Genomic DNA, 17,044 nt, shown 5'->3' with positions numbered 1-17,044 from the left:
TTGGAGTGATGGCAGTGGGGAAAATGCTTCCAGTTCTCTTACAACAAATAAATTGCTGGCATGTTTTACTTAAACAGAGTTTCCCAGTTAGATGCTATTCTGGGTAATTATGCTCATTAAGAATTCCTTTTTGTGGTTTCATTTGGAAACAATTTTTTAGTGTCTGTTCTAAGCCAGTGCATGGCATTCATGAACTCTAAGCCCCCTCCTCCTGTTACTCGTAATGTTGCCACATAATATCTTGGTAAAGAACAGATACAAGCAGTAGCAATTTTCCATGTAGGCTTAGCTTTAAGGGAAATTTATCCTAAGGCACTACAGTTCCTGGGAACTCCTTATTTTTTATTAAACATTCCTGTCATGCTTATCTTTGCAGATTGATTATTATCTATTTAATAAAATAAAGATAAAATACCTTGCTCAGTTCAAGAGGCCATGAGACACTGATAAACATTTCCTCAGGCTCTTGACGGACCACAGTCAAGAAGGCATGGACTCCTGGGTGCTCCTTGGTGTATGCACATGACAGTACAGGAGGGAAGGCTGATAAGGCATCCTTCCAGACCGATTTCATTAACAGAGTTTTGCTAGGCTTTATTGTGATTATAGCCAGGCATTTGTGGTGGGGAAGACAGGGAAAACCCCTAGATGGTTCAGTGGAAACCTGTGGGTGAAGGGTGTGTGTTGCTCTCAGCCAGGAAGTCAGAAAAGAGAGGGAGGCTATGTGGGTGTCCTTGTAAGCAAGTGTAAAGCTCTCGGCTGTGCAAATAGCTCTCCCTGAAAGGATAATAATGCTGTGAGGATTTTCTAAATCTTGTTTCTCTCCCACCTTAGAAGCACTACCTTAAGAAGAAATATTGTCTTGATTTTCTGCATTGCTTTTGTGGATTTTATTTTTGTAATGCATTTAAAAGATGCAGGAACTACTTACTATTAATTTTGGAGATACTTTAGGATTCATAGTTTGTTAGTATCTGTAGTGGACTTCTAACATTTGGTCACTTAATCTCTTGGAAGTTCACTATTGTTTTTGTGGAAATACCCCTTTAATTTTTGTAGGGAAATCAGGGGAGCTGATGTTTTCATAAAAAGGAATTTGCTGATTTTTGAGGAGCTATTTTGGGGTTTTTTTGTTTGCTTTCCTATCATATCTTTACCTTCTGAAAAGTTGAATTTTTGGGGGGGAATGGATGAGAAAAACAAACCAGCAAAGCTTTCACAGAAGGGACCACTGTAAGGTTATCTACGAATGTCCTTCAAACTCACTGTTTATAATGTTTCATTTTTTGATGCTTGTCATGAAGGGAGGCAGACTTTTATTCCTGTATTATCAAGTTTTCACAATGATTGTTGTCCCTATGTCTTTCAAGAAGAAAAAGTTAAACTGTGAAATTTCACCTTCATTTCCCCTCAGACTGAAGTTAGCACGGATTAATTGGAATTCTGCTACAAATAAGGAAGAAAAGATGAATTTTCACATCAGATGTGAAACATTTAATTTCTCTGTCAAAAGAAGACTAAAGATAAAAGACATGCTGAGTTAAAAATGTAGTTGAGAACAAATAGTGAAAAGGAAGTAAGCTAGATAGTTTTTATTCTGCTCTCAGGATCAGCATTATATTTATTCTGATACTTATTATTGCAGCAGCAAAAAGTCACTACACAATTCTACACACTACACTACACAATTACACAATGGTAAGAAAGACCATTACTACTGGCTCTATATCATCTTTTACTTAAGAAATGAGGGAAATGCATGAATATAATAGAGAATAGGGAAGAAGAAAGTAATGTGGATGTGAGGCCGTGAAGGGTCCAGTTTATCAAGTACAGTCACTTCTTCAAAGTTAAATTAATACATCACATTTAAAATGTCCTTAGATGTTTACTCACCAACACCACAGAATACCTAGCAGCTAGAATATTTGGAACAGAGCTTCAGGGAGAAAAGGGTCATGGTCTGGCAGTGTAATCAGGGGGATGTTTCTGTGGTGCAGTGTTGTACAGCACTCCCATTGAGTAGTTGCAGCGAGAGCCCAATGCTCAGGAGGAACAGACTAAATAGTATCTTTGAGGATGTAACTCAGAGCATCTCCCATACTTAAAGTAATACAAAGAATAGAAAAAAAGAGATGCCATGTTAAGTAGTGGTAATAAAACCATATGAAACCATGAATGTGAACAAATGGGAGTAGATCTGGGCAGAAAAAGTTTGCAAGATAAGTGGGAACTACCTTCCACGTGCAGTTGTTTGTCTGTATCTTGTTTGATAAATTTATGATTTCACAGTTAGCCCGCAACACCTGAGTGAGGTGAATGAGTGTCATTGCAGTACACTTACAGATTACATAACCAATACAACAAAAGTCCAAGTGAGCTGCCCTGAATAATTTGGGAAGTCCCCACTCACTTAGGCGAGTGGGGAATTAAATGTGGGAGTTCTTACGCACCACAACACCACCGTTACTCTGGGGCTGTTCTTCCTGTGACGGACTGGGCAAGAACTGTGGTGGTGGATGGAAACAATCAAAATACAGTAATGGCAAAAGGAAGTAGTGTTAGAAAAATTACAGGTTTTCAAACAGGTTTTCAAGTTTCAATTTGATAATTGAAGAATTTGCTGCAGAAAAAAAATCTGGAACTGTAGTATATGCTATGTGTGTAAAACTGTGCCTCTACAAAGAGCCAGAGACAATCAAAATCCTAAAAGAGTTATAGGAGGCAAGAGAAATGGGGAGGGAGAATTGAGTGATGTTAGTGAGAAAAGCTTACATGAAAGAAGGGGAAATAGGTTTTAAGGATCACATGTTCTTTCATAAATGGAGAGTAAGTAGTCACAGCCTTTCCAGGAGGCTTCAGCTTTCATCTAAGAGTTAACTTGATAGATAGAAAATTCGCTGGAATACTTGCTTTCTTAACAGTATTAATAGCTACCAAAGTAAGTGCATTGAGAGGAATTTGAGTGTTATGACCAGAACTTTGACATTTATAAAAGATTTAACTGACAGTCATTTACTTTGCTGAGTGCGTAGTATTTGTTAGTTACAAAATCAGTTTTAAAATTCAGTTTGCTAGCTGCATTAACAGTCTGCTATTGTGTAGTATAGTTGTAGGTGATAAATATGTTTTAATTATTCCTGGACTATAATACTTTGATGTTTTACATATTTTAGTGTAATTTTTTTCTTCTCTGAATTTATATATGCTCCATATATGTATTGAGTGGATTAGCTGGAAGAAACTTACAGACAGCTCTTTTCTTTTAAACTGAACTACCATCCTGGTTTCCTACAGAAAACTTACATTTAATATTTAGAGTGTGACTTTATATTGTCTTTACTGAACATTACCTGTCTATGCAGTACCATCAGTTGAGAGAAGAGGACAGTGTTATTGTTAGTTGGATGTTTCCTTTTTGTTTCAAGATAATCTGTTTTCCCTATTCCATGTCCACACTGCTCCCAGGTTGCAGGTATACTGAGAAATTAATCTGTTTCCAGGTGAGGAGGAAGTAGAAGTATTTTGATTTTTATTAATTCTTTAGTGTGCGGTATGAAGAAGACATTGTAAAAAATTAATACAGTGTTTTTTTTTTTCTTCTCTTCCCTCTCTTCACCCTTATTCCCTACTGTTTTAAAAATTAGGTATCAAATTGTAGTGGAAATAGTTCAGGCAACCACAATCAGCAATATTCCCCAAGTGAAGAGGCAGAAAGGTAAGATTCCATTTTTAAGTCATATCCGTTGTTTTCATTTTGAAAAGCTATTTGAACTCCCGCCATACATATGCAATCAGCATGTGTGGGTTTTTTAGACAGATTTTAGGAATGCTATGCCTTTAGTATTTTGGTTCTGTTTCATTTGTCTGAATCTTCCAGAAGCTCACATGGTATGATTATCCCCCCACCCTATCTTCATCTAAGCTGATGGATCATGAGAAAGGTCATATCTATGATACATTTGTTTTCAGAACTTGCTGCAGCTAGGATTTCTGACATTACAAATTCATATGCTGAGAATCATATTTCTGCTTTCTTTTTCATACAATCTGTTCTTCAAAATCTGTCTGTTCTCTTTTTGAAACAGAAGAAGGAATGATACAGCATAATTGTCAGTCAGACTTTATTTTGACTCTTCATTGTATTATGTTTTTGAGTTGCAATAAAGAGTGCTCTTAAATCCTTCTGCAATGATTTGGCAAGGTCTGCCTTTTTAAAAGCAGTGCATATTACAGTTGTACTTACATTTATTATATATACTACTTTATATGGTTCTCAAAATATGTTAAAATTGAGGCATATCTTCAGGAGATGATCTTAATGGCAAAATTACAGACCAAATAATTGCTTAGGCAGGTATACTTAAGTTGTATCAATGCATAATAGAAAGGCAACAGATAGGAAAATTTAATTTCTTTATAAATAAATCTTAAAGATTTTAGGTTCTCATGTAATCTCTATCTCTCAAGTTTTAAAAAAATTCTTTCCCTTGTATCAGAAAGGAAAATTTTAAGAAGTGATTCAAGTATAATGAAAAATGCAGAAACAGAAAATGAACATGCTGTGGGGTGGGGAAATTTTGGGCAATTTGAAGAGCTTGAGGTCCATGCTCAAGTTTCAGAAAGGTTGTCAACACTAATAATGCTTTTTGTTTACACTCTAAAATAGAGCTAGATGTGCATTCCAGTAGGATATCTTGCTTGTATCAAACCAAGATAAAAGTAGGCATTGGTTTTTATTCAAGGGTACATTATAGAAATAGATATTAATATTTTTCAGATGAAAGGTAATTGGATGGGAAGTCTGTTTCATAAAGTAATAAAATGAGAACAGGGAATTTAACTCTGAGAACATTATGAAAAATCAAACATTGCTAAGCCTGTATTTCCATTTGTGCTACCATTGGTCTTTTTGAGACAATAATTGATTTGGGAGATGTTTTTATACAGTTTAGGTTCCTACAATTAATTATTTATTAATTAATTTTCTTCTATCTCACTTGATTTTATCTGTTTAAATATCTACTTTTCTAAATCCTGAACAGAAGATGTTTCTCTGAAGCTACAAGTGTCTGGTACTGCAGAATAGACATAAAAATATTACAGAGCTGGTGGTATGTGGTAAAGTTGATTCTGCATTTTTATGGGCTCTTGATTTCTACCTGTACTAAAAAAAGAATCTAACAGAAATTTCACTAGCTGTTGCATTGAAGTTTTGTGTTATGATATGGACTTTTTTTTTTTGGTTTATTCCTCTGGTAACCTTGTATATTATTTAAGGGTTGATTACCACTGCTGGCTCTGTTAGCCCTTGGGACTATTGGGGCTAACCCTTTTGCTCATTAAATAGCCAGTGGTTATGCACATTGTCTGAAGAAGGTGATTTTTTTTTTTGCTTGACACATGTGAAGCAGTATGCCCCACAGAGGCATGCAATACAGTCTTTTTATAGTTCACACAAATTTTGGGCAGATTTATAATTTCAGTTATTCTACTCAGGTTTTCATCTACCAAAAAATTTCAGGCTCTATGTACAATAAACTTTTAAGAGGGCTATCAAAACTGTAGAGGATAAAATTTAGTTCTGAAGGCTGTTTTGTGCCTTATTTTTCCTAAAGGAAATGGAGAAATTTTACCTAATGTGGTAAGGAATCTAATATGCTCCTGAATTTTAAAAAGAAAAGGTTAGAGAAAAAAGCTGTGGTACCTTTCTTAAAACAAACCAAAGCCAACAAAAAAACCAAGCACAACTCACTGGTAACATAAAGATTGTTGAAATCTTGTAGAACAGACTACCACGTTACTCAGCATCACGTTTTGATGTTTCCCTTTCTGGATGCTACAGCGTAATGCTACCCCTGGATTTAATGGTGAATAACTAAATGTAAGCTTTATGTAAAATGAAAGTGTGTTTGCACAATCTCATTCTATTTTTCTTTTTAATCTTTTCACCCGGCACGTGACGCATACCTGCAGTGATGTGTGAGCATGGCAGCTGGATGTATGTAACAGTCTCTCCTTTGCTGCTAGTAAATGAGCTCTTGCCTTCTGTGTCATGGGCATCTCTTAACCTTGACTCCAACCTGGCGAGAGATAGGCTTACTGAGAGCTATTTCCTTTTGCCTATGGCAAACCTGGGTCCTGAAGATGTAACCGCTTCTGTAGTGCCTGGGTGTTCAACAAGAGCAGCTGAACTCTGGCTGGCCAGCATTCTGTTGAGCCTGATGTACGCTCTCAAACTGTAAGAATAGAGCAAGTGTAGATAGTACGTACATGGATATAGAATCATAGAGTGGTTTGGGTTGGAAGGGACCTTTAAAAATCGTCTCTCCAACTCCTGTGCAATGAGCAGGTGCATCTTTAACTGGACCAGATTGCTCAGAGTCCCATCCACCTGACCTTGAATGTTTCCAGGGATGGGGCATGTACCACCTGTCTGGGCAGCCTGTTCCAGTGTTTCATCACCCTCATTGTAAAATACTTATTCCTTTTATATAATCCAAATTGTCTCTCTTTTGGTTTAGAACCATTGCCCCTTTGTCCTACTGCAAGAGGCTCTGCTAAAAAGTCTGTCCCCATCTTTCTTACAGGACTCTTAAGTACAGAAGGGCTGCAATTGGATGTCCCCAAAGCCTTCTCTTCTATGCACTGAACCATCCCAGCTCTCTCAGCCTTTCTTCCTGGGAGAGGTGTTCCACCCCTCTGGTTATCTTCATGGTCCTCCTCTGGACCTGCTCCAACAGGTCCATGTCTTTCCTGTGCTGAGGTTCCCAGAACTGAATGCAGTACTCAAGTGGGGTCCCACACGAGAGCCGTCTCACTCTCCATCAATTTGAGTTATGGGAGCTTCCTGAGGCAGTGTTTTCAATACAAGAAGGTATAACAAAAGACCTGAGGAGCAGTTAGTGTAGCAGAGGTGGCCAAAACTCTGCAGTAGTGAGTGCTTAGCTACAATTTATACTTTGCTTAGGAAAAGAAGTGTTGTACAACCGTGTAACTAGCAATAAGTACACCTGAGCAGGATTGTGAACCTTTATTATTGGTTAGGAGACATAATTAAGTCTCTAAAACTGACCAAAAATATTTATTTTTTCTAAAAAGATTGTCTATTATTCTAAAAAAGTGTCTATTATTAAAGGATGAGTAGCCTGAGGACAGGTTTCAAACTGATGACTTCTCATAGGAGCTACAGTTACCTAACCTTTTTACTATTTTATGTGGTGATACCAAAGTATGCATTTAATGTTGGTGCCCAGTAAGGTTGGAGAGGAAGGCTTGTTGCTCAGTAAGGTCAGGGTTCTTTACACGTTTTAACTAGTGCTGGTGCCACCTATTGGCAAAATATTTAGCTGTTAGGACCCTCTAATGAAATCAGAAAGTACTTTAAAGTACTTCTAAACATCAATGTATTAAACCCTCTGTAGCTGAAAAATGGCATATTATAGGTTGCTTTTTTCTTTTCAAATTTCTGTCACTTGAATATTCTAGCATGTGAGCATAAGAGAGCAAATGAAAATGTGCAAAAGCCTCTGATTCATGTTAAGCAGTAAGTTTTGCATTTGACTCCCTGAGAGAGTCAAAGGTCTAAAAAGTTGAGACACAAAGTAATTTGAGAGGTTTGCCGTATGTTGCCAGTTGTGGCTGGATGATAAAATTTCTGTGTCCAGGAGAATTGATTTTGGCTGTTGCTAAAGTTGAATAAGAAACCTAATGCAGCATTATTGTTTCCAGAGGCATAGATAGTTTATTTTGGAGCAGTGCAGGCCACTGTAAATAGAAGCTGTTACCTTGCATGCTGACACTGTGCTACTTCCCTCATTTACACTGGCACAAAAGCACAGAATCTGGTGTGTACGTGTATCTGCCTTACTTCTCCACTTCTCCAGCAGTGCCTTCCTGTGTATCTTCTTCTTCAATGGTCATGATCACTCAAGCAGTGACTGTAGGAGGAGGCTTGGTTTTGGTGGTAGTTTTGTTAGTGTTTTTTTTTCTTTCTTTTTTAAACTTGTGTTTGGTTTTTTTTCCTATTGGTATTTTCAGATGGTACCCTTCCCTACAGTCACATGTACTATTGTTAGAAGAATCACATCCTTCTACACCTTTAACTGTAAACCACTCTCCTCATCTTACCTTTTGATAATGATTCCTTCTAAGTGCTGAACCAAATTAAAATTTAAGCTGCATTTTAAGTATTTTAGTTGTTTTTATTTTTTTTTTTTACAAAAATCTATCTTATCTGCTAAAAATTTTGGAGGACTCTAAATGCTTATCTAAAAACCTTTACTGCATTTTGATCTATTAAAGCAGTTTGTAAAAGGACAAATACCTGGATTGAGCATTGTAACATGAATGACAGATGATGATATGCAAGTTTCTAGAAGCAAGAGTAAATCTTAATTTTCATAAAGAAAAGGTTTCAAAAACATCAATCAGGAAATAGCAACAAAAGTAAGTTACTATAATAACTTTATATTTGCTGTAACATGAATAAGAAACTGTTTAAATACACTGGATCTAATTTTAACAGACATATTTTTGTTTCTTCTCATACTGAGATTGTATTACAGGACCCTACAAGAATTTTAGCATGGTTCTCTTTTTACTAGCTTCTTTTTTAAACAAACCCAAAAATGCATGAAGGCCTGTATCTTGTGTTAGGGCAACACAGAGCAAATCTTTCAACAGATTTTTTTTTTAAAGGATTTTTTGTAAAGAGATTTGTTTGATTTGCCTTTTAATTTTCTGTGCCCTCTGCCTTACACGTGACTTCACAGCATGACTGAAAACCACCCTCGGATGACTGGATGGGAGTGTTTTTCAGACACTACAGTGTAATCCACCCCAGGGCATCCCTGTTGAGAAAACTGCTCGTTTTCAAGCAGGGATTGCGAGACAGATCGAATAAGCAGCCATTTCTGTGTGGGGAGGTCTGCTGCGTTGCAGCAGAAGATTTCTCCTGCTGAGCCTTCCCACTGTGTGTCTAGATATTTGCTTTTATAAGCAAAGCTGACAAGTGGCACAGAAACAGAACTGTCTGTGAGCAGGCCTCTCAGCTGCTATGGCTCTGAAAGAGGCTTGAATGTTCAGCTGTAAAAAGGGACTTTTAAAAAAACCTGGGGCTCGAGGCTGGCTTGGTTTTGTGGGTTGTGATGTGTGGGTTTTGTCAGGATGATAATTTAGAGTGAAGTAAAATGGATACTTGTGTGTTGCAGCATACTGCAGATGCCGTGTAACTTAATTATGTCAAAACTGTATTATGATTCCTCCCCCTGACCTGCATTCTCCACACAGGAATAAACATTCATGCTCAATTATTTTTGCACAGTTTTCTGGCAAGGCTTAAAGAGCTGACATTGTGCCTGCATGTCATGCTCAAGCAGTAAGTGTGGAGGAAATCCATGTGGATGAGGGTAAAGGCAACAGATTCTGTGGTATATTTACTTGTTTTTATTTGTGATTTTTCAAATCAAGTTTATAGAGGAAATTTTTCTTTCTTCTCCTGAGATCCTTTGTGTCTGCTAGTGATGATAATTCATCTTGTCCTCAGTTGGTTTGGAGAGATGCTGATCAGGGGAAGAGGGAGGGAAGAGGCTGACTGGTCAGATAGACGTGGCCAAAGGGGTGCAAGGACCTGCAGACAGAGGCTATCTGTGGTGGATGTTATTTTACTGTATAGTACATACTGACTCCCATGCTCAGATTTACCTTACTGCCACTTGCCTTTTTATTTTTCTCAGCTGTGGCTGTAGTGGGAGGCTGTGTTGTACTATGCATTGCTAATGATCAGTGCCTAACTTGTCCATGATATCTCTGTAAATCCCTTTTCTCAGATCTGTTTGTGGAAGTGTTTGGGATTTAGCACTTTTTTTACTCAATCTCTTGTCCAACCACAGTAGAGCTGGTTTTCCCTTTGTTGGACCGTGGGCAGTAGAAGAACCATGTGTGCTATTTGTAAAAATTCTGCTCTCGCAGAATTGAACAAATGCTTTTCCAGGCCTATGTAGGCTTTGAAAATGTGTAATTCAAAGTTTCTAAGAGTTGGAGGAGGTCTGTAAAGACTTGTAAGTTATATACATAAGGTTACACGAAAATGTTATGTAGATGTTCACTAAAGTACTTCAGCACAGCATTTAGGAGGCCCTGTATGTGCTTAACCTGGCTCTTGGAAAAAGTTTTGCAAAAAAGCTTTTGATGGTGAGCATATGTGTTGCTCCTTTGGTGATGGGTCAGGTTGGTCAGTGCTGTTGTACACACTGCCAGGTGTCACGGATCTGTAGCTACTGAAGCTGTAAAGGAGCAAGAACTTGTACTTTCTATTTTATTCATGCTTTTGCCATATATAACTCTGCAGGTAAAATGAGAAATCTCTGCCTTTTTGCTGTTACTATTAAGAGAGGGGATGGATCATGTAGGTCTAAAATACAATTAAGTTTCTACTTTAAGCAAATTCGCATTATTTTTTTTGTATCCTTCAGCATGCTTAAGGGTTATAAGTGGCATCTTTTGGCATGAAGATTTGGAAGGCCCCGTATTCTGACTGAAGAATGGATGGTGTGAATATGTACTGCAGTTTGATGTATTTAATACATATAAACTTGCTCAAGTAGCAAAGCCACCACAGGAAAAAAAAAAAAAAAGGAAAGAAAATTAGGTCTGAGAAATCACTTTTCAGAAATTGTTTTGGTGGGCTCTATGATATGCTTCTGGGGATATACTTCTAGCTTAAATCAAGATAGTTATGAGTGATTTAGAAGAAAATGTTGAAGCTTTGTCAGAAATCACTGCAGATGAGCAAAAATGCATAGAATAAAACAATTTGCACAGGTAGCATAGCTTTGATTACTTGATAAGTTTGAGTTCATTTGGACCATTTGCATTTTAGTGTTGTTTGGTGCAAATTGAATTATCTACAGCTGTGGATTGATAAGCAGAGTTTGAAATTCTGCTTTCGGTACTAATTGCATTTGGTTGCCTTTGGGAGAGGTGCACAATACCCCTTTGGGATTTGAAGTTCCTCCATGGCAGTGCACATCCTGTCAAAAATTTCCCCAGATAAGGAGAATTATTTTGGAGGAAGTCAATAAAAGACACTTTGCTCCTTTGGAGGTGGAGGCTCTGCTCAGTTGCTGCTGGTAAATGTGTATGCAGCTCATGGGGAGGAAGTGCCAATGTAGCATATTTCTTGTCTTGCTGATGAAGAGTGATTTTTGTTTGTTTTTAATAATATTTTTTTAGAAACATACCCAAACTGTAAAGTTGTTACTAGTTAAAAAAATATTACTCAAAGGATGCTTTTTTCCCCCTTGCATTGTGGTGAAACAGTGTCTTAGTAGCATGTATCTACTTCTTTTCCATTTGTTGAAGCTCACTGGAGGGTATGAATACATGCATGCCTTTCCTTTTGTGTGTTCCTGGTTTTACTTGGCTTATGCAGTGATACCTGAATGTAGTGAACATCATCTTTCATGATACTCAGAAATAGGAAAAATCACTCTTAATTGTGTCTTGGTATTCTGGTGATGGTGGAATCAGACAAGAATAGGTTAGAAAGAGAAGTCTTTATAACTTAAAACATCTTTTTGATAGTGCTTAATAGGAAAAATGCAGTTTAATATGAAAAGAACAGTTTAGATCCAAAAATCTCTAAAATCTCAAAAGGAAATTAAGGTGAGGAGAAAAACAGTGATCTACCTAACCTTCTCCAGTTGAGCTGAAAATGCTCCTCCTGATTTCTGCTACCTTACCTTTCATAATTTGGAGGAGGGAAGTGATGCTCAGTGTTAGTCCACGCTATCTTTCCTGCACCGTAGCACATTAGCTGCATTCTGTGCTGCTCTGCTTTTCATCAGCCTCTTGTCTATTTGTGAAGGACGTCACTGCCAGGCTTTCATGGTGACTAGTCCTGTTTATCCATGGAGCAGGAACAGGCTGGCAGTGTGATCTTTATCACTGCCCTGAGTGATTCTTGGGTGGAGTGGCTCCTTTTGGATATGAAGAGCTGAGGTAAATGTTTCTGAAGGATCTCTGTTAAGACAGGAAATAATCACTAGAAGCAGTAGGCTCATTAATCTCTTCTGGAGGCCTGCTGCAGTCACAGGGTGATAAGACTTCAGGTAAAGTAGACATGCATACTTCGAAAACCCTTCAAGAATGCCTTGTTTCTACCAAGAGGGGTACTTTTGTTTTAAGAAGGCTGAATGATCATTGCATTGTACTGTTTGTGGTTTTTCAGAAGTGGGATTTCAAGTATGCATTTTGAACTCAAAGCATTTAAACTATTGAAAGAATTTGGAACTTTAAAAAAATCATCTTAGAGTCAAGTGCAGCAGGGAAAAGACTGGGGTTTAATCTTTGCTTTAAACTTCTGTTCCTGTATTTGTAATAGCTGTAAATGTTTTGATTTGAGGGAGAGCATTCCATTGTCCTTAAGGTCTTTTCCTTTCCTTTTCTCTCATTAATACTGGTACCTCTGTTTAGGGAACTGAAACACAAAATTAAATGCTCTGTTGACTTCCCTGTGGAGATAACATGCCAGGAAAACAGATGGCTTTTTTTTTTTTTTTTTTTTAAGTAAAGTAATTTTATCATTTGCTTCAGTGAGTATCATCTCTTTAGTTCACTATTATGTGGCAGCTCAGATGCAAATGATACTCATCCATTAAAATATTAAGAATATTTGTATCAGGAAGCATCCCTATCAACATAGATACATGCAGCAAATCAAGTGAGATTAAAAATATGGGAAAAGATAATGGGAGAATATCTGGACTCAATTATGTGTAGAACTTCAGGGAGCTCCATGTACCTTGAGTTGTCCTTCAGTATGTAAATGACAAAACTTAGAGTTGCATGCAGTACTTACATGTGGCTTTGAGGGGGAAATAAAAGGGTAAAAACAGTTGTAAAAGGAGAAGTTGACATAATGTATTAGAAACTTTCTTAAAATAGGTATTTTAAATAGTTTCTGAGCGATTTCCTTTTTGCTGTGTATGCATTCACAAATGTAGCTCTGTAGTTGTTTCTTAACAAGAAGTGTTGTGAAACTGGAATGCTGGTTTTATCTACATGGTTTTGCTAGCATTTAATATTTTGAAAACATAGTAGAGTAGACCTTTACTATTTATCCCTGAGCAATCAGATAATCCAGAGCCAAGTACAAGCCAAGTACTCTGCTACTGAGTAATAGCTGCAGCCCAAAAAAGCGTGAGTGTTATCATTGAGTAGGAAAATAAAACCAGTGTATAAATGTGAATCAGTTGCATCCTGCAGATACTAAACATGATTTCCACACAATAGGGTTTTATATCTGCTTTATCTGCTGCTTCTTTTTTTAGATCGTGGTAATTAGCTGAAGAGGCTGCAATGTAGAGTACACAAACATTACACTGGCTATTACTAAGTCTTATTCAGCTGACTGTCATCTTCATGTTACTTTACTTTTTAACAGTACTATGCAGTCTTGATGTGGCATTCTAAGATTTTTTTTTTTCTTAGTCTTCTGACCATCTTGAGGGAACTTTGGTCAGTTGTCTGGAGGGGATATTGTATGATATACTGTTCACATCAGGTACAAGAAGTTTGGGTTTGCAAATAAGATGTGTGGGAATCTGGGCTGGGGGGAAGAGAGCCCAGTCCCTCGTGATCCAGGCAGTCAATGCTATGGTACATAGGCCATCAGCTCCACGTGTTATCATATGCCATGGCTGTAGGTAACTTCCTAATGCCATCTGATAAATGTACATCCCATAGTAGAGGTCTTGGGCTGTGTCTTCCAACAAAGTATGAGAAGAGAGTTGGAGGGGTCAGGTTTTGCTATGTATTTGAATACGGATTTTTTTTTTTTTCTCAAACCTTTTGTGTAAACCCTTGACTTATCATTGTAGATTGTTTCAAAATCATCGTTCCGTTTCAAATACAAACTTGCCAGTATCTGTACTGATGAGCACAGTTTATTAATGAATGACAGATGCTTTGATCAGACAGGTCACAGAGGCAGTGGTACAATGATGTTTTCATGTCATAAAATACTGTTTATGATTTGCTTTATTCTTAGATTCAAAAGGAAAAGAAACTGCAGCAATGAAAGCTGACCTACTAAGGGCTCGCAATGTGAAGAGGTATATTAATCAGCTGACAGTGGCAAAGAAGCAATGTGAGAAGAGAATAAGGCTCCTGGGAGGCCCTGCTTATGATCAGCAGGAGGATGGCATTTCTGATGAAGGCGATGGCCCTCCAAGTCAGAAGGTATAAATCACATTGCCTGAAGGTCATTCTAGATGTATTAGCACTGGGTCATGTTACCTCACTGTTGTTAATCCCTCCCTTCCCCCAGGAATCAAGTACAAATTAATTACTGCATGGTTTATTTACTGTGGGAAAAGATTACTGAAGTACTCAAAAAGACACATTGATCACTCAGCTTGGAATATTGCTCAATGTGAAACTTCATAAAGGATCGAGTGGCTTGTAAGCACGTGTGATTTTTCAGACATACCACATGTAGGGAGCTAATAAGGACATGGTAGCAGCCTTTATGAAAGTAGCAACTTGCTTTCAAATAAAAGATTGCCAACGTATGTGCAATATTTCTTTGGCCCTCATTATATTCACTTTGGGAAGTATGTGGGCTTTGAAAATACTAAATTATTCAAAAGTAAACACTTGTGGAAGGCAATTGACAAAATTCAGGGTAGTTGTTGCAGAAAAACTCTGCAACAGGTAAAGCTGCTATGACTAAATGCTGGTTTTTAATACCACTGTAGCCTGCAATTAGAAATAACTACCGTTGTGTTGGCCAACATCTACAAAAATAAAATGACTACTTAGCTTTGCAAATCTTTAAAAATTTTAGTGACTTCTTTTGTAATCTACTCTGTTCCCTTTGGGCAAAGCACAGTAGCTGATACATTCAAATGTGAAAGAAGATTTTATGCTTTTCATGTAGGTAGAAGATAGCTTATCTCTTTACGCAGGGATCTTTCATTTTCATTATGTCCTTATAATAATTGTAACTTAGTAGAATGTTAGAAAAAGTAGTATGATGGAGAAATAGCTCCTACTTTTTGTATTTTGTTTTTCTTGAGTAAGGTCTGAAACAGAGTGATTCCCTACTCCTCACTTGTCTTTAAAGCATGATTTCAGATGGTGTGTCATAGATTGTGCCAAGGCAGTCCTGATCTCTTTCCTGAAGTTGGGTGTAATGAGAGGTGCCAAGGAGAAAAACAAAGAGGGGAGCATGTGGCAGCACTGCATGAGCCAGTGATGCCACTTTTGAAGCCTGCTGAGATGTTATGAACTTTTCTGGATAGATACACGGTGACATAAGATTGTTCAAGAATGGGGTCCAGTAGTGAAGATGCACTTGATAGGGGCAGGGATTGGTCAGGAGTATAATAAAATATAATAACTAAAATCAAAGGAATTCCTGAAGCTGATGTTGCATGTTTTCTAGACCAATGGGATTTTTTAGGGGGAGTTGCTGACCTGGGGTTATATCCTGCAAATATACCAATGAGCAGCTCAATATTGAGTTAATGGTACTATTAATAGCAAGAATGACTACTTGCACAGGCATTTGTTGTGTGGATGGTGAAAACAGTGGGATCTGAGGCACTTATTTCTTCTAAGCTTTTGATGTTTCTGTGATGAAGTCCTAGAACCCCTCTACAGTCATGTCAGTGTAGAAAATATGAAAACTGCTTCTCTCTTCTGTTGTCCCCAATTCTCCATTGCCAGCAAAGAAGCTGAGGGAGGCTGAGAGATGGAGGTCATGCTGTCCCCTTCTGAGCACAGAAAAATTCCCAGGGCTTAGCTGAGGAAGCAGTCTTTTTTCGCTGTTGCTTCCTCCCATCCTCTTCTAGCACTGCGGTAGCTGCAGTCTGGGTTCTTACTTCAAGACAGCCGGTGTTACTTTGGATTGTTGGCCTCTCCTATTTGGGCAGTATTGACTGAACACTCAGGCTCTTTTTTAAGCAAAAGGGAAAGGCATTGTTTGGGATTAGTAGATAAGATATATTGGTATGTTGCAGCTGGGGACTCCTTAGAGTATGATTGTGCCGGCTTTTCTTTTAAGGTAGCATCTAAGTTGCAGAATTACTAGCTTTTGTAGAAGAAACTTTAAGTTTGCCTTCCTTTCTTCAACTTGCATGAAAGAGGTCAGAAAGGGGCATTTACTGATGGTGTTTTGAATTAATGTTTTATGTAAGTGTAGTGCAGAAGCTTGAATACATTATTAACTTTAGGGAATTTTTGGTACTAGTTGAACAAAGAGTTGACTAGTGAACTAAAGTGGTATTTTGATTTCACTTATGCATCCTATAGAAAGCTTTTTCTTGACTTCAGTAGTTAGGGGAGCAATGGCATTGCTGGTAAAAAGTCTTTAATGCATGTTCTGATTATGGGTTTATATGTGGAGATGGATTATTTGGAGCTGTCAATGTTCTATTTGATTATGCAGTCTTGTGGTTTTTTATTCATTTGATTCTGTACATGTTTCACTTGCCTAATTTTCCTGAATCCAGGTTCTCTAGGGAAATCCTAAATATGTGATTTATAATCAAATGCTTATAAGCAAACAAACAGACAAACCACAGCTACTCTCTGAATCTCAATTCTGTCATTGCCTCTGATCTTGGTTTAAACTCTGCCCATGGTGTTAGATTTGTTTTCAGAGAAAATGCAGTTTGAATTAGTGTAATATATAAAGCATCTCTTAATAGTCAGTGCAGTTTTAGTCCTTCTTCTTAGAAATTGTGCCTGCACAGTACTGCAGTAATTAGTTGAATTCTTGTTGTCTGTGTTTATTCAGTGAAATATTTTTTTCCTCTGTTGAGCTGAGCACAACAGCCACACTACCTTGTCTGTGAGATTTGATGTATGGAGTAACAGCATCTTCTTAGCGGAGCTGTTTTGTAAATTGTGGGTTCTAGGAGGAGGTCTGAGGATCTGACCCTTAACTAGCTGTGAAATAGCAAGGAAACCGTCTGAGTGTATTTTGAGGTGGAACCAGCTCATGTTCATAATCCAGCTGATGAGGACTAAGATG

General features: G+C 37.7%; 1 protein-coding gene across 1 annotated transcript in view; it reads left to right on the top strand.

Moving 5' to 3' along the window:
- SNX25 (sorting nexin 25) overlaps window positions 1-17,044 on the top strand; it is an 83,349-nt gene that overhangs the window by 37,184 nt on the left and 29,121 nt on the right. The window contains exons 6-7 of the mRNA XM_048304259.1: window positions 3,648-3,718; window positions 14,054-14,244. Coding sequence (XP_048160216.1) covers window positions 3,648-3,718; window positions 14,054-14,244 — 262 coding nt within the window. The remainder of the gene's footprint in view (window positions 1-3,647; window positions 3,719-14,053; window positions 14,245-17,044) is intronic.

Source organism: Corvus hawaiiensis, chromosome 5 (genome assembly GCF_020740725.1).
Source record: "Corvus hawaiiensis isolate bCorHaw1 chromosome 5, bCorHaw1.pri.cur, whole genome shotgun sequence".
Lineage (NCBI taxonomy): Eukaryota > Metazoa > Chordata > Aves > Passeriformes > Corvidae > Corvus > Corvus hawaiiensis.
Note: the sequence above shows the minus strand (reverse complement) of the source record. Positions and strands in the feature narration are given on the sequence as shown.